Source organism: Procambarus clarkii, chromosome 15, assembly GCF_040958095.1.
Source record: "Procambarus clarkii isolate CNS0578487 chromosome 15, FALCON_Pclarkii_2.0, whole genome shotgun sequence".
Taxonomy (NCBI): Eukaryota; Metazoa; Arthropoda; class Malacostraca; order Decapoda; family Cambaridae; genus Procambarus; species Procambarus clarkii.
In genome coordinates this window covers 35,108,942-35,133,336 of record NC_091164.1, presented here as the reverse complement: position 1 = coordinate 35,133,336, position 24,395 = coordinate 35,108,942, and the positions used below count along the sequence as shown (strand labels likewise).

The 24,395-nt window shown below is 46.2% G+C and overlaps 2 protein-coding genes across 2 annotated transcripts; one reads left to right on the top strand and one right to left on the bottom strand.

The window, feature by feature from the left end:
* Positions 1-7,039: 7,039 nt before the first annotated feature.
* On the bottom strand, positions 7,040-15,492 carry LOC138364927 (uncharacterized). The gene is made up of 4 exons (XM_069325012.1): positions 14,827-15,492; positions 14,310-14,456; positions 9,786-10,037; positions 7,040-9,678 (listed from the first exon to the last, which is right to left on the bottom strand). The coding sequence occupies exons 1-4, from the start codon at positions 15,217-15,219 to the stop codon at positions 9,166-9,168; spliced, it is 1,305 nt and encodes a 434-aa protein (XP_069181113.1). The 5' UTR covers positions 15,220-15,492; the 3' UTR covers positions 7,040-9,165.
* A 4,975-nt stretch (positions 15,493-20,467) lies between these two features.
* On the top strand, positions 20,468-21,713 carry LOC138365069 (piggyBac transposable element-derived protein 4-like). The gene is made up of 2 exons (XM_069325177.1): positions 20,468-20,868; positions 21,017-21,713. Exons 1-2 carry the CDS (start codon positions 20,468-20,470, stop codon positions 21,711-21,713), a joined length of 1,098 nt encoding a protein of 365 aa, XP_069181278.1.
* Positions 21,714-24,395: the final 2,682 nt, after the last annotated feature.

The following is a 24,395-nucleotide window of genomic DNA, read 5'->3' as shown; positions in this document are numbered from 1 at the left end:
TATGCAGCAGTCGCATTCTCTACTAGTGCATCTTTCACAGCATCAAATGCATTTTGCTCGATATCGCTCCAGTACCATGATGCATTTTTCTTCAGGAGCTCACGTAGAGGCTTTGTAATGGTAGCAAAATCTGGAATGAAGCGAGAACAGTAGTTTGCCATTCCCAGAAAACTATGTACTTCAGTGGACGTTGAAGGAGGTGCAGCATTCTTGATATCTGCAACTTTCTTAGGATCTGGAGACAGACCTTTGTCACTAAGTACATGTCCAAAGAATTCAATTTTATGTTGATTGAACTCACACTTTGCTCGGCTTAGCGTCAAATTCTTTTCTCGTAAGCGTTGCAATGTTGCACGAAGAGCTTTGTCGTGTTCAGCTTGGGTACGGCCATAAACAATGATGTCATCAGACATGTTGTCAGCATTAGGTATATCTTGCAATACCTGGCTGATGATGTGCTGGAATACCTCGGCAGCACTGGTAATACCAAAACTCAGGCGCTTGTACCTATACAGACCTCGATGTGTCGTAAACGTTGTGATGAAGCGACTCTCATCATCAAGTTCAAGCTGATGATAGCCCTTGTTTAAATCTAACTTGCTGAATACAGTTGCACCATTCAAGCGGTAGATCATATCATCTACAGTCGGTGTAGGATGGCGTTCACGCATTATTGCCTTGTTGGGAACACGCATGTCCACACAAATGCGTATCTCATCTGGATTCTTCGGCTTTGGTGGAGTGACAATTGGGCTTACCCATGGTGTTGGGCCTGTTACTGGTTCAATGATATATAGTTCTATCAGCCTATCCAGTTCAGCATCGACTTTCTTGCGAGTATGGAATGGTTGTCGGCGATGTGGTTGGGCAACTGGAATTACATCTGGGTTGATATGCAGATGTACTTTGCTATCAGTATAACAACCTATGGATTTAAATCGATCAGAAAATTCAGCAACAATACCATCAACATTGTTTGCAGATTCCACTGCTACAGCATTAGAAAGCTGAAGTAGCCCCAATTTGGTTGAAGTCTTGTAACTGAGTAAAGACTCCTTTGCATTCCTAACAACATGGAATGTAGTAATGAGCATTGCATTCTTTGACTTAATCTCTGCAGTGAAAGTTCCAATCACTGGAAAGGCTAACTTCGAAGCATAGGCAGTGGCTTTACCATTGTATTTTTCTAGCTTTGGGAACTGTTTTCTAAATTTTTCATAGTGGCACTCAGCCATGGTGTCAATGTTTGATCCAGTGTCAATAAGAACTTTGAGACAAATACCAGCAATATATACTATAGTCTCTGGGTTGTTTGGAAGATCATTCCATTCTGTGATTGCTTGTACTCCATAAGTATAATCACATTCACTGTCATCTGAGACTGGTTGTAATGAAATGTTGTCTTGTACATTATTAACATTTTGGATATGAGGTGCAATATTGTGTTTACCACCTCGACCCCTATGACCTGATCCTCGTACAGTGCTTTTATTCATTGACTGTGGTTTCTTTAGTGCGGAACGACACATAGCACCAAAATGACCTAGTTTTCCACACTCATAGCACTTCTTACCTTGAGCAGGACAAACATTATCTTGGTGTGGGTAGTCTCCTCCACAATTGAAACATTTATTGTTGACACCCTCTGATGTGGGTCGTTGTGACTGCTTGAGCCTTGTTCCTTGACCCCAGTTGTGACGTGGTTCTCGGCTAAATTTACTGTTAGGTTTGCCGTGATATCTTCTTTGATTACGATGTCCTCACTGAACTTTACATACCTCATCACTGTTAGTAACAGTGGCAGCACCGTTATTGGCACTGCACTCCATGACACGAGCATCACGTGCAGCATCTTCCATTCGACGAGCAATATCCAGTATCTTGGTAAGAGAACTTTCATCATCAACAAGTTCTAGAGCTCTTCGACGGAGACGTGTAGATGTGCATGTTTCAATTATTTGCTGTTTGATTTCTTTGTCAACATCAGCAAACTCACAATGGGCTGCTAAACCCTGCAGACGTGTGTGGTATTGATCCACAGTTTCATTAGAGAGTTGTTTTGCTCTCCTGAAATGCATAATTTCCATAGCAGTATTTTGCCTTGGTTTGAAATGCTCTGTTAGTTTGGCTTTGGCAGTGTCATAATCTTTGGCACCACCAGTGTCTTTCAGTGTGTCAAAGATGTCACAAACTCTATCACCTGCATAATGAAATAGAAAGGCACGCTTTCTTTCAGCACTTTTGATGTCAGAAACTATCAACAAATTTTCAAACCTTTTAAGCCATTTGACCCACCTCTGTGACAGGTTTGTCTGGTCACAGTCAGGATCAAATGCAGGAAACTGAGGTATATTTGCCATTTTTACTGAATAAATGTAACTTATCACTTAAATGTTCCTCAGAATATTAAACACTTACTGCACTGTATATGTTAGTCAAGAATTCACTGTAATTACTTTAATTTTGCAAAGCACACAAGCATTTTAATGCAAAAGTTCACAACAGTGCACAATATAGCAGCAACTGACTTCTTACCTAGCCCTTGTGTACATGTGTTGTTCCTACTCACAGCAGCAGCACAGCAGTTGGTACAGCAGTTGGTGCAGCAGTTGGTGCAGCAGTTGGTACAGCAGTCAATTCAGTGTGATGAATTTTGTAGCACGAAGCGTCGTTTCGTAACCAAAACATCAGGTTTTGTACACATCAATGCGTCGTTTCGTACACAACGTCGGCAGATTCCTCAGTACTGTTTCTTCAGCACAGCTTGGGTAGCACACAGCTTGGGTAGCACACAGCATTGGTTAGCACACAGCATCGTTTAGCACACAGCATTGGTTAGCACACAGCATCGGTTAGCATACAGCATCGGGTATGGCGCTCACAGCTTCTCTTCCTCCTCCAGGCAGCATGCATGCTTCTCCCTTGTGTTTGAAACTGAACAAATACCTGCGTTCACAGTTCATCCTTGTCGCCAATGTGGTGTTTGTGTGTTACTGAGGAAGTCTTGGTTGTAGGGTTGATGTAAAGTCATGACTTGGTTACTGACTTTAATACTTAATATGATTACATGACTAGTAGCTACCAAGCTTGGTGGGCGTCCTGTACGCTCTTGTTTACCTTCTATCTCTCTGGCGTCTCAGCCGCCGCACATAGAAAACGGATGGTACCATTTTCTGTGAACATGACAGGGTTATTTTTTCTTTTATCAGTTACTTGTTTGGTAAGGAGGGGACAGTGAGTGTTGTAGAGGCTTAGAGTTTTGGAGAGAAAGAGGTTAGTTAATGAGTTTATATCCTGTGTATTATTAAATTCAGATTCCCAGTTAATATTGTGAAGTGCATTAGAGAGATTGCCTAAAGCTGTATCACTGTGTAGCCTGAATGAGAGTTTCTTGGTTTCTGGTGGTGTTATGTCCATGTTTGCTATGAAGAAGGTAGGATAGTGGTCAGTTGTTCTGTCATAAATTACCCCAGATGTAAAGTTAGCTGTTATATTAGTCCATAGGTGATCCAGGGTAGTGGCAGATGTTTGAGTGACTTGGGTGGGCTTGGTGATTGTGGGGATTAGCATACAGGAGTGCATGCTGTTACGGAAATAGTCAACTTGAGGGTTGTTTTGAAGACCCAGGTCAATATTGAAATCACCTCCCAGAATGATGTGATTTTTGTTGAGATTGTTATTTATGATAAGGTTCCTTACGTTGTCTGAGAATGAAGCTATGTTGGTATTAGGAAATCTGTAGATGGCACCGATAGTCAGGGAGGATTAAGGGATTTACTTTAGAACTTAGGGCAAAGGTATATTCACAATAGTCGTCTCTATCACTAATAACACTATTGCAAATTAAGGTATCTTTGTAATATATTGCTGTGCCACCACCTTTTTTATTAGGCCTGCAGTTATGAATGGCTTTGTAACCAGCTAAATTGTAGAGTTGGGTATAGTCATTACTTAGCCAAGTTTCTGTTAAAATGATGAATGATAATTTAGTACCTAGTGCTGTAAGTAGTGCATTTATATCATCAAAATGTTTACCAAGTGACCTAACATTTTGGTTGTAAACTGATAAGCAGGGTGCTATTTATTTGTTTGTTATTTGCAAGATTTGCTGTGTAATACCTGCAATAATGATGATCAATGTGCTGATTTGTGTGGATATGGGACAGATGATTTCGATCAGGATCAATATCAATAAGCATATAGATAAAATAATGTCACGATACAATAAGATAAGCAATTACAGGAACAGATGAAAACTAAATCTGCTGTAAAATAGAAAGTAATTATAGCAAAACACAACAATACAATAATATAACAATACAATAAAAGCTTACAAAGTACTAAGTCTACTAAAATTAGAGAATAATTATAGCAAAACACAACAATAAATGCAAGTAAACAAGGGAATTGAAACAATTGGAAGTAAAATAAAGGTCACTACATAGCCATGAAGGATACACAAGTTTGGTGGAGAGAACAAAAAATCAGTAATGACTGTCAAGATGAATATATAAAAAATTTGACAAATGATAATTGTAAAGTAAAATAATCTTAAAGATAATAAATTTTATTTAGCTTAGTTTATAACCTACAATTAGTATGAACTTAATTAAGAGAACAAAATGAGATCAATAATTGATTTCAATAAATGACATAAATCAATACAATTAAATTTAACATTTAAAAAGAATAGGGTAAGATTAGATTTAAGAGTAAAATTTTGTAATAATACTGAGGTAGATGCTTGCATAAGTGCATGGAGACTTGACGGATTATTTAGGAAATTATATGAATGAGAGAACATTAGGTATATGGTAAGGCAGAGACAGCACCTTGGACAAAGTAGCCCAAAACGGCCATAGAGACGAGGAGCCGACAGACGTTCCAACAATGTGGGAAGTAGCGAAAACCATCCCGAACCCTCGAGAACATAGAAGCCAACACTAATCTCGAAGGCACACAAAGGCGCAGGCGCACCCGAGACCAGAAGTCACGTAGAACCCCAAGAACGGGGAAACATGACGAAAACACCGTCCCCAAAAAAAAAGGGTGGGAGGAAACATCCATCCACAGGACTGAACCAACAGACTCAAAGGCCAAGGAACCAAGCCCAGGGAGGGGCCGACGCCCAACAGCACATATGGCGAGTGGGGAGGAAAGACCCCACTCCGGGTAACCACAAGCCCCACCTAGAGGGGGATAAAAAACCCCATGGGGTTCTACGGGACTAAGGCCTCCCCAAGTCAGCCCCGGGAACCTACATGACAGGCCCCAGGGCCAAGCTGTCCCCCCAAAGCCCCAGCCGTACCAGAAAACCGGGGCAGCCGCGAAAACACTAAGGAAGGGAGCCCACTGGCAGACTCTTACAACACGGCTGGAGGAACAGGCTCAAATGCCCCCGTCACTACCCCGGAAGGGGAATTCCCAGAGACTGCCCGAGTCTCAACACCATCAAACCCCGCCCCGAACCTACAGACGGTAAGGAACCGGATGCAGGCAGGAAGGGGGATATAGGGGAAAGACAAGGGGGCGTGGAAGGAACTGAAGCAACCAACACCCCCCCCAAGTCCCAACACGAACCAAAACGGGGCAGCCCCGAGGCTCCCGGGGAGTAAACTACAAGAGCGTTGCCACCACCAAGGCTCAAAGTGCAATGCCCCTGCTGCCCGCACCCGCTTAGTCAGCACAACTGGGTAACCGAGCCACAACGAGCAACCAAACTTGCAGGACTCTGGGTCGAAGGTGTCACCGACCCCACAGGCAGCAGACGGAGGCAAAACAGAGAGTCACCCAGAGACAAAGGGTGAGAGCAACCCTCAAACTCACTGGAAGTGAGGGGAGACTCTGGGGTCACATCCATCGAACCCACGCGCCCCCAGGGGTTTCCCAGGGTCCCGAGCGTTTACTATGAGGACTAGCGCTCAAGTAATCCCAGGCAGGGTACTGCTGACCGGCACCCAAAGCTACCAAACAACTTTCTAAGAGCTGAACCCCCGGGACATGTACACTCACGGGGACCTAGCAGGGGGTACCACCAGAAAATACTCGGGACACAGGGGGCAAGATCGAAGGCAGACCCCCCCCCCCCCACCAGGTAGATAAACAAAAAGAAAGAGAAAACCCCACAAGAGGACAGCGTACCCAAGCGGAACAGAGCGGGCCGCCATGATTGGTAAAGACAAGCTGCACAGTACCCTGCGCCCCACCAGTGCAAAACTGTCCCTTACTTTAAGGCGAACAAGGGAGACAACACCCGAGCACACAAAGAGCGGCCGAAAACCAAGTAGTAAACGGCCTAGCTGGGGCAGGACCCAAGGAACTTGTGGAAGGTGGCCCCAAGCCCCAAGAGCAGTACTTACAGGGCACGTAGGAAAGGGAACCCTAGGCGCATGCAGCCCAAGTACTGGAGAATCACTCCCGGCTCACGCACCACCTAGAAAACAGACACCACACTCCAGGTACAGTGCTGAAACAACCACTGGAGCCGGAGCACATAACTAGTGCCTATAGCATCAGCCGAAGAACTGATGGGTGGATAGCCGGCGTGGGAGGTCTGGGGCTCCCTCTTCCCCTTCCCAGAGAGGGGGGAGCTGCGCAGACAGCGGCGCGGTGATGTGTGATGCCATACTAGTTTGCTTGTTTCTGTTGAGGAGTTCTATCCACTAGTTCGGTTTTAGGTAGAAATTTTCACCAGAATAGGGGTTTGTTTTGGAATGCTTACCTTTCTAGATGCTTGACCCGGTCGATGGCAGACATAGAATGCTTCCAACCACACGGGGGTTTCTATAGGCCATTGCTCCCCTTGCCTCTCAGAGGGGGCCAGGTTCTGGCTCGTGGTCCCCGGTAGGCCCTACAACTCCGTACACATGACTGATGCCAAAGTCTGACATTAGCATATCAGCCTGGTAAAGCTCCAGGGAGCAGATGGGGCTCCCCCAAGAAATATATATATATATTAAGGGGGAGTAACCTACAGCCTCAATGGAAAACATAGCATGGCCAAATATCAATAAATGTCTAGGGGAGTGAAAGGCTAACAAAAATATTCCAGTTTACTTGGCATTAACATAAAAAAAAAAAGAATGCAATCTTAAAACTCACACTCAATGATTTATCCAGCTTCTCAAAGCTGGGCATGATCATCAACATGTCTTAAAACTGCATACAACCAGCACTAGCTGACGCCAGGCTCTATCCTGACGCAGTGGGACACTGCGTCTATTATGCTCCTAATACCAATACAGGGTGGTGGTGGTGGTATCACAACCATTAACAAATGAAGTATGAGAAATCAAAATCAAATACAGCACCTACCACCTGGTATAAAGGATGCACAATGGTAGAATTGAACCATGGTATACATTACATCCACCTCTATGAGTCAGCTGTCTCCTCCCTTTCAAATATCTCAAGCTCATATACAGACATATTTCGATCAAGAACTAATTCATATATCAACAAAATAAAGACTATGATACACAACCTTACATAATAATACATACCAATAATTCAGTACATTAAAGATTATTTCATGATATAAAAATATGTTAAAGAATTCATATTGGCAAGACATGGTAACACTGGCGGGAGTCGGTTCTCAGGGAGGGGGAGGGGAGGAAGGAGGATTTTAAGACGTCTGCCCGCCAGCCATTATACTTAAGTGTACATGAATACAATATAAAGTATATATATATATACAACATGTGTATCAAAACCCTGTCTATGAGGTATACATCTCGCAGTGTCAAAATCTAATTTAATGTTAGAGGACAATGTAATGAACAATAATGAAAGGGAAATTACACAGTATACATGACAGTAATACATCAGAGACCTAAATTTATACATTCTCCATCATAGTTCACATAATATTTCCTATACAGCATTATTTAGCATTCCATAATATAAGCATATACGGATGTTTTTCAAGCTACATCACATTAGGCTACTGCTATTCACAAGACTTCTAATATATATCCACAAATACATGACAAGGACTTATGGTACATATATATAATATACATAGATATATGTGGAATACATTGGCAATACACATTTAATACTAGTGTGTTGTCGAAAAAAGAATAACTACATAAATTAATATTCGTGATACTAGGCTAATCAGCCAAGACATCACTATACAGTTTGAGCACATCATACACCAGCTACAGTATGATCATACTGGTGTATGTGTGGTCATAACACCACCTCACACCCATATGGTAATACCACAACACACCATGGTCCAGTATGGTAATATCACAACACACCATGGTCCAGTATGGTAATATCACAACACACCATGGTCCAGTATGGTAATATCACAACACACCATGGACCAGTATGGTAATATCACAACACACCATGGTCCAGTATGGTAATATCACAACACACCATGGTCCAGTATGGTAATATCACAACACACCATGGTCCAGTATGGTAATATCACAACACACCATGGTCCAGTATGGTAATATCACAACACACCATGGACCAGTATGGTAATATCACAACACACCATGGTCCAGTATGGTAATATCACAACACACCTGAGTGATAGTGAGGTGATGGTGATATAGCAGTGATGGTGAGGTAGTGGTGCTGTAGCAGTGATATATCAGTCAATGTAAGGAGGAAATATATCAGTGTGAGGTGATAATGCAGTGAAAGAGAAATGATGTTGGTGTAGCAGTGAGTGTTATGTGATAGTGAGCTATTGGTGATAAAACAGTGACAACAGCTGTCATATAGTGACACCAACAATTTGTTACTCAACATGATCAGCATATGACCCCAAGTGTGGGGCCTGAGGTGATGGTGATATAGAAGTGATAGTGAAGCCATAGTGAAACAGCAATCATAGGTGACCTTACTGAAAAGATATAGCATTGATGGTGATACAGCCATGATTGTCAGGTATATGAGTTAAATACCAGAGTGAAGTTATGATGACATAGTGATATAGGTATGTCCTTAAATTACATTTTCATCAAAACCCACAGTCCATGGTGATGGTTGAAGTACAGTGAACTAGAATGGCAGCACAACACCACAGTAGTGATGGTGGTGGTACAGTGAACTAGAGTGGCAACACAACCACACAGTGGTGATGGTACAGTGAACTATAGTGGCAGCTCAACACCATAGTAGTGATGGTACAGTGAACTAGAGTGGCAGCACAACACCACAGTCCACCACAGTCACCTCCGTAATGTCACTGTGGTTGACTGCTGCCCTCACCACATCCAGGCCGCTCACTACATCACCGAAGACACGTGACCACTGGTAACCACCCTGGCGGTCCCTGGTGGTGATGGTGAACTGTGCACTCCTGGGACCCCCTGGCCCATACCAGGCAAACACAGCGCCTGCCCGGAGTGACTCCCGGTACTGCCCCTGGAAGTTAGGCAGCAGTGGGGTTTCTTCCTCACCATCATTACTCTTGTAGTCTCCGCCGGCCACCCACTCCTCCGGCTGACCTTTGTTCCCCACCTGCAACAGTTTAGTGTTGTGATAGGTGTGGCCCCGTTGGCCCGTACACAACAACACAAACTGTCTGGCCAGAGGAGTGTCAGGGGTCAGCCGGATGGTGACCCGCCCTCTTGTTGACCCTGCCCACCCGAGGTCAAGGAACGCCAGGGTGCAGGAGGGGTCCAGCATGCCCACAACCTCACTCTCCTGCAGAAAATGAAATAATTCATGCTGATAACTGTATAACAAAATGTTATCATATTAATTATCAAAACTCAGTAAGTCAGTAAGAAAAGTGGGTGTAATAAAGTAACCTGGAGGGTGTAGGCGTGGGCGGGCATGGGCTGACGCAGGAGTGGGTGGAGGTACAGCTGTCCGTCTTGTAGAGTTATCCTGGCGGAGCGGCAGCCATCTTGGTCTTCCTGGACGGCCATCACCCGGCCAGCCTCCACCAGCCTCTTGACGGCCAACACCCGGCCAGCCTCCATCAGCCTCTTGACGGCCAACACCCAGCCAGCTTCCACCAGACTCTTGACGGGCTCCCTCATCCTGTGGAGGTCCTCAACCTGTGGACAGTGTCAGCCCCATTATCACCTGTGGGCAGTGTCAGCCCCATTATCACCTGTGGTCAGTGTCAGTCCCATTATCACCTGTGGTCAGTGTCAGCCCCTCCATTATCACTTGTGGTCAGTGTCAGCCCCATTATCACTTGTGGTCAGTGTCAGCCCCATTATCACCTGTGGACAGTGTCAGCCCCATTATCACCTGTGGTCAGTGTCAGCCCCATTATCACCTGAGGTCAGTGTCAGCCCCATTGTGCTGGACCTGCACCTCCAGCCCCCTCCCTTCTACTGGCAGGGCATGATTGCTGGACCTGTAGCTCCAGTCCCCCTCTACTGGCAGGGGGTTGGTGCTGGAATGGTAGCTCCAGCCCCCCTCTACTGGCAGGGGGGTTGGTGTTGGACCTGTAGCTCCAGCCCCCTATACTGGCAGGGGGTTGGTGCTGGACCTGTAACTCCAGCACCCCTCTACTGGCAGGGGGTTGGTGCTGGACCTGTAGCTCCAGCACCCCTCTACTAGCAGGGTATTGGTGCTGATCCTGTAGCTCCAGCCCCCCCCCCCCCCTCTACTGGCAGGGGGATTGGTGCTGGACCTGTAGCTCCATCTCTCCTCTACTGGCAGGAGGTTGGTTCTAGACCTGTAGCTCCAGCCCCCCTCTACTAGCAGGGGGTTAGTGCAGGACCTGTAGCTCCAGCACCCCTCTACTGGAAGGGGGCTTGGTGCTGGACCTGTAGCTCCAGCCCCCCTCTACTGGCAGGGCGTTGGTGCTGGACCTGTAGCTCATGCCCCCCCCCCCTTTTACTGGCAGGGGGGGTTTGCACTGGACCTGTAGCTCCAGCGCCCCTCTACTGGCAGGAGGTTGGTGCTGGACCTGTAGCTCATGCCCCCCCCCCCTTTACTGGCAGGGGGGGTTTGCACTGGACCTGTAGCTCCAGCCCCCCTCTACTGGCAGGGGGTTGGTGCTGGACCTGTAGCTCCAGCTACCCTCTACTAGCAGGGGGTTGGTGCTGATCCTGTAGGTCCAGTCCCCCTCTACTGGCAGGGGGATTGGTGCAGGACCTGTAGCTCCAGCCCCCTTCTACTGGCAGGGGGTTGGTGCAGGACCTGTAGCTCCAGCCCCCTTCTACTGGCAGGGGGTTGGTGCTGGACCTGTAGCTCCAGCCCCCTCTACTGGCAGGGGGTTGGTTTTGGAGCATTTGCTCCAGCCCCCCTCTACTGGCAGGGGGTTAGTGCTGCTCCTGTAGCTCCAGCCCCCCCTCTACTGGCATAGGGTTGGTATGGACCTGGAGCTCCAGCCCCCCCCTCTACTGACAGGGGGTTGGTGCTGCACATGTAGCTCCATCCCAACTCTACTGGCAGGGGGGTTGGTGCTGGTCCTGTAACTCCAGCCCCCCCCCTCTCTACTGGCAGGGGGTTGGTGCTGGACCTGTAGCTCCAGGCCCCCTCTACTGGCAGGGGGTTGGTGCTGGACCTGTAGCTCCAGGCCCCCTCTACTGGCAGGGGGGTTGGTGCTGGACCTATAGTTCCAGCCCTCTCTACTGGCAGGGGGGTTGGTGCTGGACCTGTAGCTCCATCCCTCCTCTACTGGCAGGGGGTTGGTGCTGGTCCTGTAGCTCCAGCCAGCCTCTACTGGCAGGGGGTTGGTGCTGTACCTGTAGCTCCAGCCCCCCCCCTTCTACTGGCAGGGGGGTTTGTGGTGGACCTGTAGCTCAAGCCCCCCTCTACTGGCACAGGGGTTGGTGCTGGACCTGTAGCTCCAACCCCCCTCTACTGGCAGGGGGTTAGTGTTGGACCATTAGCTCCAGCCCCTCTCTACTGGCAGGGGGTTAGTGTTGGACCAATAGCTCCAGCCCCTCTCTACTGGCAGGGGGTTGGTGCTGGACCTGTAGCTCCAGCTCCACCCCTCTACTGGCAGGGGGTTGGTTCTGGACCTGTAGCTCCAACCCACCTCTACTGGCAGGGGGGGGGGGGGTTGGTGTTGGATTTGTAGCTCCAGCTCCCCTCTACTGGCTGAGGGTTGGTGCTGGACCTGTAGCTCCAGCCCCTCCCCCCCTCTACTGGCAGTGGGGTTGGTGCAGGACCTGTAGCTCCAGATACCCTCTACTGGCATGGGAGGTTGGTGCTGGACCTGTAGCTCCAGCCCCCCTCTACTGGCAGGGGGGTTGGTGCTAGACCTGTACCTGCTTGATGCCTGCTTGATGGGGTTCTGGGAGTTCTTCTACTCCCCAAGCCTGGCCCAAGGCCAGGCTCGGCTTCTGAGAGTTTGGTCCACCAGGCTGTTGCTTGGAGTGGCCTACAGGGCCACATACCCACCACAGCCCGGCTGATACGGAACTTCTCTTAGAAAAGAGTCCAGTTTTCTCTTGAAGATGTCCAAGGTTGTTTCGGCAATATTTCTTATAGTCACTGGGAGGACGTTGAACAACCGCGGATCTCTGATGTTTATACAGTGCTCTCTGATTGTGCCTATGGCACCTCTGTTCTTCACTGGTTCAAACTTGCATTTTCTTCCATATCGTTCACTCCAGTACGTTGTTATTTTACTGTGTAGATTTGGGACCTGGCCCTCCAGTATTTTCCATGTGTATATTATTTGGTATCTCTCTTGTCTCCTTTCTAAAGAGTACATTTGGAGAGCTTTGAGACGATCCCAATAATTTAGGTGTTTTATCTCGTCTATGCGTGCCATATATGTTCTCTGTATTCCCTCTATTTCAGCAATCTCTCCTGCTCTAAAGGGGGAAGTGAGTACTGAACAGTACTCGAGACGGGACAACACAAGTGACTTTGAAGAGTACAACCATTGTGATGGGATCCCTGGATTTGAAAGTTCTCATAATCCATCCTATCATTTTTCTGGCTGACGAGATATTTGCTTGGTTATGCTCCCCTAAACATTAGATCGTCGGACGTCATTATTCCCAAATCCTTGACATGCTGATTTTCTACTATGGGATGATTCGATTGTGTTTTGTACCCTGTATTATGTTTCAGATCCTCGTTTTTGCCATACCTGAGTACCTGAAATATATCACTGTTAAACATCATGTTATTTTCTGCTGCCCAATCGAAAACTTTGTTGACATCTGCTTGTAGTTTTTCAATGTCTTCAGCAGAGGTAATTTTCATGCTGATTTTTGTGTCATCTGCAATGGACGACACGAAGCTGTGACGTGTATTTTTGTCTATATCAGATATGAGAATAAGGAACAGTAGCGGTGCAAGGACTGTACCTTGAGGTACAGAGCTTTTAACATCGTTTGGACTCAATTTTATCTGATTGACTGTTACTCTTTGTGCTCTTTTCGACAGGAAATTGAGTATCTAGCGTCCTACTTTTCCAGTTATTCCCATTGACCTCATTTTGTGAGCTATCACCCCATGGTCACATTTGTCGAACGCCTTTGCAAAGTCTGTGTATACAACGTCTGCATTTTGCTTTTCTTCTAGGGCTTCTATGATTTTGTCATAGTGGTTGAGTAACTGCGACAGACAGGATCTTCATGCTCTAAATCCATGTTGTCCTGGATTGTGCAATTCATTGTTTTCCATAAAATTAGAAATTTGATTCCTAATCACTCTTTCAAGCTAGTGATTCCTAATCACTCTAGCTCCAGCCCCCGTCTACTGGCAAAGGGTTGGTGCTGGACCAGTAACTCCAGCATCCCTCTACTGGGAGGGATGGGGGGGGGATTTGGTGCCAGACCTGTAGCTCCGGCCCCCCCCCCCCTCCACTACTGGCAGGGGGTTGGTGCAGAACCTGTAGCTCCAGCCCCCCTTTATTGGCAGGGGGGTTGGTGCTGGACCAGTAACTCCAGCCTCCCTCTACTGGCAGGGAGGGGGGGGGGGGTGGCTTGGTGCTGGCCTTGTTTGGGAGTTTGATGGCAGTTTCAAGTTTTCAGTGTCTTTATACCCGGCAGTGGTCTGTTTTGGTTCGCTGTCTTCCTGGATACTTTCCCGGTAGGTTGGTGGAATGTCACTTGCTCTCTGCGCCTCTGTGAGGGGAGCCAGGATCCCGGGTTCAATAGAGGATCACGGGTTCAATTACCTTGCAGGACAGAAATGGTTCACATGTTTCCTTTCACCTGTTGCCTCATGAGGTTCACCTACCAGTAAATATTTATCCAGGAGTTAGGCAACTTTTGTGGATTGTATGTTAAGGAAAGTCAATAGTTGACCTTAGGGAGCCTTGATAAACCTAAGAACAGGCTTCCTCTCCTCAAAACGCAACTCAATATCTTGTGATATGACCTATGAGAGCAAATAAAAAAACTTACTGTTAATTGCTTCTGGTGGATCTCTCTAATGATTTGCTGAACTTTATGCATGATGCTGGAGGCTGAGTCTCCCAGGTGTACGGGGTCAGCTGTGGCACCTGTCTCTGTGGTCATCATCTCCAGGACGTCCCTGATGGTCTCCTGCACCTGTCATTACCAACACAAACATTAATAATGGAACAGGACTATAATGAAGCATCAGGCTCTGAGTAAAGTAACTGGACTACAATGAAGCATCAAGCTTTGAGTAAAGTAAATGGACTATAATGAAGCATTAGGCTCTGAGTAAAGTAACTAAAAAATATAAGTAATGTTGTTTCTCTACACTGACCACAGTGTAGAGAAACACCAAGATGACAGTTGACTTTATTAATAAAACTGTTTCAAGTGTTAGAGCAAAAAATTTGTTATATATAAAGTCTGCTCTCATCTTGATGTGTGTCCATGTCAAAAGTGTTTATATAGAGGCAATACTACACTCAGTTGGGTGAGAACAATGTGACCTTCAGCAACGTACCTTCACTGAGGTGTGGACAGTCTTGACATCTGGGAAGAGTTCCTGGCACTTCTCCAGCCAATCTTTTATTTTCGTGCTGCACTCATCAGCTGTGTCTATGGTTGTGTCAACCTCCTGTGGGGTGTTGACTGTGTCGAGGCTCCCCAACATGGCCTGCAGCTGAGTCTTCCCTTCCTCTCCTTGTGTTGTCATATCCACCACACTGGTATCCTCCAGTTCCAAGAGCTTCATTGCTGACTTGTTCTGCTCTACCAGAGCATAGAGTCTGTCCTGGAGCTGGAGGTGGTGAGTCTTCCAGTCCCCCAGCTGCCCCCGGTACTCCTCCAGCTGGGACAGTACCTCTTCACAGCTAGTAATGAGGCTACTAATGCTGCTCTTCTGCTCCTGCAACATGGAACGTAACTTCTTTTTTGCGGGTACAGTTTTCTCTAGTGTTTGCTGGATATTTTTGAGTTTCCTAACAAAAGCCTCCACAGCATAGCTAATTGGGAACTGAGTAGCGGATATGGCAGTGTGCTGGGCATGGCAGCTGGGGCAGGTCAGCTGACCATTCTTGATAGCATTGTCAATACACTGGGAGCAGAATGTGTGGCCGCACGGCAGTGTGCGAGGCCGTAGTTGATTGTCATCATAATCGTTATAACACACTGAACATTTCTCTGGCTTGTTATCCTGTGGAAAAGAATATTTGGTTAAGCTAGATGTATTTACAACAAAAAAGTAATATTACAGTACAGTGGTACCTCGCATAACGAATTTAATCCATTCCATGTTCGTCATATGAAACGGACGTCATACAAAACGAGTGTCCTCCATGTAACAACTGTGATGCACTGTGTTTATTGTGAGATTCCCCCAGTGTGCATGACATCAAATGTTCCCAAAGACATCCTTTTTCTTTGTAAAAGGATAAATTACCTTCCCTGAACATGTCTATGTAAATATAATTAGCAAATTCCACTTACTTTGGCTGTGAGGACGTGGACAATGTGCGCTGTGATGTCATCAGGGGCTAGTCGTCCGTGTGTGAAGCTCCCAGACACGGTCGCGCAGGCCATTCAAGCACTGCATGTTGCCACAAATATATTTTCAAATATTTTTTTATGTATTTCCAATGCGGTTTTATTTGTTTTTTTATCGTATATGATGCATATTTGTGACCTTTACAATATGTATACAGTAGAATGTTCATAATTTTCCATGGTAACTGTGTCACATGTGTCAGTAATGTGTCCACAATAAATGTTTATTTTCATAATATTACGTGGTAAAAATTCACTAATATTACAATATGTACAGTTTCACATACTATTTACACAGGAACACACTGTATTACACACTCAGTACTTTGGAGGTGCGTAATAGTCAACGAAGTAGTCCATAGTATACAGCACGACTTTGCTCTCGTTGCACCAGCTACAGCTAGATTTTCGTTTCCTGTTTCATCGTTCTGTGTGCTTGCACGTAACGCACTCGCGTGCACCCTTGGCTTTAGTACTTGTAGGTGGTATGTATCCTAGCTTGTAAAGCATAAGGTAGTATTGAAACGATTATAGGAAAAGCTCAATTTGTAAGGTAATCTTGAAAAGATCGCTTTTTAAGGTCCCACACAGGAAGAGATTCAGCTAGCCTCAAAGAGTGTAAGTCAGTCAGGAAGAGATTCAGGTATTCTTGAAAAATATCTATGGACAACACCACCATGGAAGCTGCTAACACTGTTCATCTATGCTACTTGTATCAGATGCATCATCACTGAATGCAGACAACAATTCATCTATGTATCTATATAAATTGGAGATGGCAAGGGTGGGGCTCAGAGATACAACTGGATACGCTCGCTGTATCATCCTCATAGGTGCTGTATCACTTGCATCCATCCATTGTGTTAAGTCCTTATTGCGCCTAGCTTCACCAATGTTATGACCCTTATGTTCTTCAAACAATAGGGACTGAATTTCACCGACTGAGCGCAGACTTTCAACACCGTGTTGGACAGGTGTTTGAGAGCCAGAGGCGCGTGTGCCACAAATGGTTGCTCACACAGTACTAACCCAGCCAGCAGCCCTAGTCTTTCATATTCGTTATAGCAAAAGGTTCGTTCAGTGTTTGTTGGGTAGGCTACTCCATTATGATAATCTTTCTTTGTTTCAAATGTGTTCCATTTGTTTGTATTTGTCACTTACGTCTCAATAATGGAGCAGCCTACCCGACAAACACTGAACAAACCTTTATGGCATTTGTCCATTTTTCAAATTGTTTCAACAGTTCTTTTATTTTTTTTTATTTAAGAAACATGGAGCAGCCGACCTGTAGACCACCGAACGAACCTTTTTGACATTTGTTCTGGTTTTCAAAATTCTTCATTTTTTTTATTATTTACGTTTTTTATGTAAGAAACATGGAGCAGCCTACCTGCCGACCACCAAACAAACCTTTTGCTATAAGACAAAGGAAAAATAAATATAGAACACATTTGAAGAAAGGACAATGTCATAATGGTTCAGTGTATGTAAGGTAGTAGGCTTCTCCATTATTGAGACGTAAATGACAAATACAAAACAAATGGAACACATTTGAAACAAAGAAAGATTGTTATAATGGAACAGCCTACCTGCCGAACACCGAACAAACCTTTCTGACATTTGTTGTGTATCAGAAATTTCATTTTTTTTCTACAAAAACGTCAATGCTTTGCAACATCTCAGCAGTCACCCCTTTATATCCCATCATCATTAGCATCTTTAAACAAAAACAACATAATTTATGGGCACTGTCGGAGGCGTCTGAGAATGTGCAAGAAGCAGCGCGACCCTACCATGTGGTGTTGACGTTACTCAAATGAGCATTCGTCATACGGGACGATTTGACGCCGATCAGGCCGTTCGTTACCCAAAATGTTCGTCTTTTGGGGCGATCATTATGCGAGGTACCACTGTACTTTATTTACTAATACAAATTATGTAATATTTACATACATTCTTTGTATTAGCTATTCTAGAGTTAATATTAGAGTTAGATAATATTACTGAAAGATTAACATATCCACAGCAAGGTCAATATTTTTTATAAACATATCCCAGAGTATGGGATAATATTTTTTGGTAACATTTGCAGCAGCAGGGTTGCTTGTAAGTCATACCCAAGAGTATGACTAACAAAACCCGTCCTTACTTTCCTATGAATAATGGAAGGAAACGTATGTATCATATATGATAATTGGGGAAGGGTCAAGTACTCTTAGTCTAAGTTGGACAATAAGTGCACTGTGGGTCAAATCTTTACACATGGGCTTTGTTGAACAACTCCGGAATATTCTACACTTATTAACTATGGGAACACACGATTACATTACTGGATTGTTAAGATTGAGTTATACTCTTCACCAAACATATACATGATGGATGAATTGACTATTGGTCCCACACAAATCTGGGCTTAGTCATTATTTTACTGTACACTCTCTTGGTAATATACAAATGTAGCATGGATTTTTACAATATAAGGTCTCTACACTTAATCACTTTACTAACGAGGACCAAGGTTGATGGAGTTTAAACCACGTGTTACAGTACTCCTTATAGTGGGTGAATGAGCCCAAAATAACACAAGACACACATTCCTAAAATTCCTATCCCTAAACTAACAAAGAAAAAAAACACTAGTACAGTTAATGCACTTATCATTACTGTAGAAGACCACCCCAAGCATCGCACCGACGTCTACTGGACACTGGAGTATTCGCCACCTGAATGGACAACTTGCTGCCGCGCTCCACTCTGTGTGCACTCGCTTGGTTCCAATAATGTTTCACACAAAACTCATATCCCAAAATTGGTCATTTGTATATCTTATAGAGTTCCAGACTGTTTTCAACATTTAACACTGCTGTTTCTATATATATTTTCAACCAGTGAATGTCTTAAATAAGTGTTTCCTATACTATTCCATTGCTTTGGGGAGGATATATAATTATTAATAATAATAATTTTCCTTTCTAAGTCACTGTGCTCCGCATGTGCAGAACTGACTATTGTACTGGCAGACATCATAAATTCATGATTGTCCTGCCCTTCAAGAAGACCTGAACAAAATAAGTGTATCAGCACCACTTGGCAAATGGAATTTAATGTGAACAAATGCCATGTGGAATAGAACATAGAATGTGGAATAGAACATAGACCCCACACAACCTATAAATTATATAATTACCTAAGTGTAGTTACAGGATGAGAGCTATGCTCATGATGTCCCGTCTTCCAAGCACTCTGTCATATAATGCTTGGAAATTATTGACGCTTTTGGCCTCCACCACCTTCTCACCTAACTTGTTCCAACCGTCTACCCTACTTGTTTGCGAAAGTGAATTTTCTTATTCACTTCTAAAAAATTTAATTTTCTTCGGCACCTTTGTTTAGTTTAAATCTATGACCTCTTGCTTTTGAAGTTCCAGGTCTCAGGAATTTTTGCCTATCAATTTTATCAATTCCCGTTACTATTTTGTACGTAGTGATCATATCACCTCTTTTTCTTCTATCTTTTAGTTTTGGAATATTTAACTCTTTAACTGCGCAACGTGCCTGCAGGCCCACGCTTGGGGTGCGCTGAACACCTCCGGTTATTTGTATTTTTCACGTTCGATTTAAAAGTGGCGCACGGTGATGCGGGTATGGAATGAATGGCTGGGGGCCCCAGTGATTGTCCGCCATCTTGAAAAAAATTTCCAGCATGCCTCGCGGCCGTGGGGAGCCCCAGTTTCCAAGCAGCAACCATGTCTGACACATCGTCAACCAGCTCCCGCTCCACGGTGACCCGCAGTCATGGAAAACGACTCTGAGGAAGAGATTCGTGATATTTTGTACGACGATGGTGCTATGGATGATGACCTGGACTATGATCCAGAGAAAGATCTGACACAGAGGTCTGATACGAGTGAGGGAGAGACGCAAGTGGATGATGTGGAAAGCGTGTACGATACACGCTCCTCGCCAGGCCTGTCTCGTCGCCCTAGGTCAACACCCTTATCCTCACCACCATTATGTATGTCCCCAGACGCTAGTTTATTCAGTGACAGTAGACGTGACGAATCTTTCTCGGGCTTCAGTGACATTGACTCCGATACGAGTAGTGTGGACGACCCGAGTACTAGGTGGTACCAGGCGAGGCTTTGCTGCCTCAGCAACACGTCGAGGCAGGTGACAGCGTGTCTCGCAGCAAGACGACAGTGGGGCCCTCAACATCAGGTGTTCGTGATAGGCCTACGGTACAAAAATCTGCCTAAGCGCCAAGCATACCCTCACGCAGCTCCAGCAGCAGACGACGTAGCCGTGGTTTTGGTGCTCGTGGTGGTGTTGGCCGTGGTGTTGGCGCCAACACCAAACTCCCTGGTGTACTTGTGTGGGAGGATTACACTACATTTGTCCCTCAAATACCAACGTTTGATAATACCGATGTTGGTGTTAAAGCTTTATTTCCATATACCGATGATGATATGGCGGACATGGAATATTTCCAGGCATATTTTGACAATGTCTTCATGAGGCATCTTGTGACCAAGACAAACATGTACGCCCACACCCTCATAGACGGCAGCATATTACCTGCCTCATGCCTCACGTGATGGAAGGATATGACAATCGACAAGATGTACGTGTTTCTGGCACTATGCATGATGATGAAACACTCTGAGAAAGCTGTCGTCCAGGACTATTGGAACAAAGACAGCCTTGTTCCATCACCCATCTTCAACCGGTATATTACACGGGATAGGTTCCACTTGCTTCTCAGGTGCCTGCATTTTGAGAACAATGCAAATGAGGTCAGACACGACAGACTGTGGAAGGTACGCAAGGTATTCAGCGACCTGCGAGGGAAGTTCAGGGATTATTTTGTACCTGGACAGAATGTCGTTATCGACGAGTCGCTTGTACTGTTCAATGGCAGACTGGCATTCAAGCATTATATCCCTTCCAAGCAGCACCGTTTTGGACTGAAGTTTTTCGTGCTGTGCGACTGTGAGACTGGCATCGTCCTGGACATGATCTTGTATTCTGGTACAGACGTCGACATACCAGCTACAGATGAACACGGGTTTTCTGGCAGTGTCGTAAAAACCCTGATGGAACCGTTGCTGAACAGGGGGCATATACTGTTCACAGACAACTATTACACTACCCCCCCCCCTGTTGACCAGATACCTCCTTGCCCACAACACCAGCATATGCGGCACTGTGAAGATCCTCAGGAAGGAAATGCCAGTGTTCGGTATAGGTATATCCGTGGGCAAGTGCCAGCTGTGCAAGTGTGACAATATGCTGTCAGTGCGGTGGAAGGACAGATGCGAAGTGAATATACTGACGACAATTTACACCGGTGCCATGTTGGACAGTGGGAAGGTCCATTTTCAGACGCGCAACCCCATGTATAAGCCAGACTGTGTCATAGACTGTAACGTGAACATGCGCCTCGTCGATAAATGTGACATGATTCTTGATGGTGTGGAATGCGTGCGCGGGTCTGTAAAGTGGACGAAAATGTTGTTCTTCCACCTCATGGATGTTGCAGTGCTCAACTGCTTCAATATGTACCTGGTGAAGTCCGGCAGGAAACCGTCTATACGTACCTTCAGTGCCAGCGTTGTGTCACAGCTGCTGGTAAAGTATGGCAGGGAGGGCTCCATAGTACTGCGCGGGGTGCAAGCAACAATGCCACACGCAGCGACAGATATACTGCGGGGTAATGAGAACTTCGGGGTACACATGCTGGAGTATATGCCAGGCACAGCATCACGGGAGAAGGATAAATGTGCGTGCATATTATGCAGGAACACTACACGCAGATCACAAAAGCGAAGATGCATCACACCCTTCAAGAAGACCTGGACAAAATAAGTACATGGAGCGCCACTTGGCAAATGGAATTTAATGTTAATAAATGCCATGTTATGGAATGTGGAATAGGAGAACATAGACCCCACACAACCTATATATTATGTGAGAAATCTTTAAAGAGTTCTGATAAAGAAAGAGATCTAGGGGTGGTTCTAGATAGAAAACTATCACCTGAGGACCACATAAAGAATATTGTGCGAGGAGCCTATGCCACGCTTTCTAACTTCAGAATTGCTTTTAAATACATGGATGGCGATATACTAAAGAAATTGTTCACGACTTTTGTTAGGCCAAGGCTAGAATATGCAGCAGTTGTGTGGTGCCCATATCTTAAGAAGCACATCAACAAACTGGAAAAGGTGCAAAGACATGCTACTAAGTGGCTCCCAGAACTGAAGGGCAAGAGCTACGAGGAGAGGTTAGAGGCATTAAATATGCCGAAACTAGAAGACAGAAGAAAAATAGGCGATATGATCACTACATACAAAATAGTAACAGGAATTGATAAAATCTATAGGGAAGATTTCTTGAGACCTGGAACGTTAAGAACAAGAGGTCATAGATATAAACTAGCTAAACACAGATGCCGAAGAAATATAAGAAAATTCACTTTCGCAAACAGAGTGGTAGACGGTTGGAACAAGTTAGGGGAGAAGGTGGTGGAGGCCAAGACTGTCAGTAGTTTCAAAGCGTTATATGACAAAGAGTGCTGGGAAGACGGGACACCACGAGCGTAGGTCTCATCCTGTAACTACACTTAGGTAATTACACTCAGGTAATTACCTTCTTAGTATGTTAAGATAAGCATCTTATTGCTTCTTAATTACCTGATGCGTGGAGTGCAAGGTGCCACTCTGATATGCTGTTTCGCAGCATATCACACACTCGGGGAGTACTGAGTGTGTATACAGTATCCACTCGATTTAACGGCCTATATGGGGCCTGTATATACCCTGGTCGTTATTTCCGGTGCTCCGGTATTTCCGAAGTTTAATGTCGGTAATTTTTCAAGCAACGTTCAGGTAAGATATATTTTATACAGACAGCCACTGGGTCCACCACTCTAGTGCCTTCTACCCTGTGACGTCACAGATTCACGACACATTGTTTTGATTTGTCATGAGGCTGGAGTATTCATTCCGTTACTTTGTTGGACATATCTGCACAATCAAAGAACATCCGTGCACCATGTCGGCTCTAAATGCACTCGTTGTGTTAGTGATGGCTGACTGGTGGATGGATGGGCAGGCAGACAGGGATGGAGAGGCTGAAATGTAGGCAGGCAGGGAGAGGCTGGGAGGTAGGCAGGGAGGGAGAGGCAAGGAGGAAGGCAGATGCTGGGTGGTAGGCAGGGAGGGACAGGCAAGGAGGGAGGGAGGCAGGCAGGCAGAGCTTGGGAGGGAGGCAGGTAGGCACAGCTTGGGAGGCAGGCAGGCAGAGCTTGGGAGGGAGGCAGGCAGGCAAGAGGCAGGCAAGCAGGCAGGAAGAGGCTGGGTGGTAGGCATGGAGGGAGGGAGGCAGGCAGGCAGGCAGGAAGAGGCTGGGTGGTAGGCATGGAGGGAGGGAGGCAGGCAGGAAGAGGCTGGGTGGTAGGCATGGAGGGAGGGAGGCAGGCAGGCAGGCAGAAGCTGAGTGGTAAGCGGGGAGGGAGGGAGGCAGCTGGGTGGTAGGCAGGGAGGGAGCAGCAAGGAGGGAGGCAGGCAGGCAGAGGCTGGGTGGTAGGTAGGGAGGGAGTGGATGGAGATGGATGGAGGGATGGATTGATGGAGGGAGGGAGAGAGGGATGGCGCTATGATTGTTGAGGTGAAGCAGAGAGAGCGTGTGTATGGGAAGTTTGGGGGGAGGGGAGGGTGTCGTTGGTGGGGGAAGGGACCAGCTCGCAACCAGATGTTTAGATGGAAGGAAGGAGGGAGGAAGGGATGGAGGGGAGGGAAGGAGGGAGAGATGGAGGGGAGGGAAGGAGGGAGAGATGGAGGGAGGGAGGGAGCTGGGAAGGAGGGAGGGAGGGATGGAAGGAGGGAGGGAGGGAGGAAGAGATGGAGGGAGTGAAGGACGGAGGAAGGGATGGAGGGGAGTGATGGAGGGAAGGAGGGAGGGAAGGAGGGAGGGAAAGAGGGAGGGAAGGAGGGAGGGAGGGAGGGATGGAGGGAGGGATGGAGGAAGGGATGGAGGAAGGAAAGGAGGGATGAAGGGAGTGATGGAGGTAAGAAGAGAGGGAGGGAGGGATGGAGCAATGGGTGTTGAGGTGAAGCAGAGAGAGCGTGTATGGGAAGTATAGGGAGGGGGGCGGGTGTGTGTGTGTGTGTGTGTGTGTCGGTGGTGGGGAAGGGAAGAGATAAGCCTAACACTTGACCCAGTTAACCAGATGTTTGGATGGAAGGAAGGAATAAGGGAGGGAGGGATGGAGGGGAGGGAGAGATGGAGGTAAGGAGGGAGGGAGGGAGGGATGGATGGAGAGAGGGAGGGATGGAGAGAGGGATGGAGGGAGGGAGGAATGGAGCGAGGAGGGATGGAGGGAGGCATGGAGGGGAGGGAGAAATGGAGGGAGGGAGGAAGGGATGGAGGGAGGGAAGGAGGAAGGGATGGAGAAAGGGAAGGAGGAAGGGATGGAGAAAGGAAGGGGAGGGAGGAAGGGAAGGAAGGACAAAGGGATGGAGTTGAGGGATGGTTGGATGGAGAAAG

Bases quoted from the DNA above. Each gene is read 5' to 3' on its own strand.
- LOC138364927 (XM_069325012.1), bottom strand. From the start codon at position 15,219: ATGTTGCAGGAGCAGAAGAGCAGCATTAGTAGCCTCATTACTAGCTGT. The intron at 14,457-14,826 runs GTACGTTGCTGA...TGGTAATGACAG, and splicing joins CTGTCCACACCTCAGTGAAG to GTGCAGGAGACCATCAGGGA. The intron at 9,679-9,785 runs GTTACTTTATTA...CATTTTCTGCAG, and splicing joins CCCACGCCTACACCCTCCAG to GAGAGTGAGGTTGTGGGCAT.
- LOC138365069 (XM_069325177.1), top strand. From the start codon at position 20,468: ATGTACGTGTTTCTGGCACTATGCATGATGATGAAACACTCTGAGAAA. The intron at 20,869-21,016 runs GTATTCTGGTAC...CCTGTTGACCAG, and splicing joins ATCGTCCTGGACATGATCTT to ATACCTCCTTGCCCACAACA.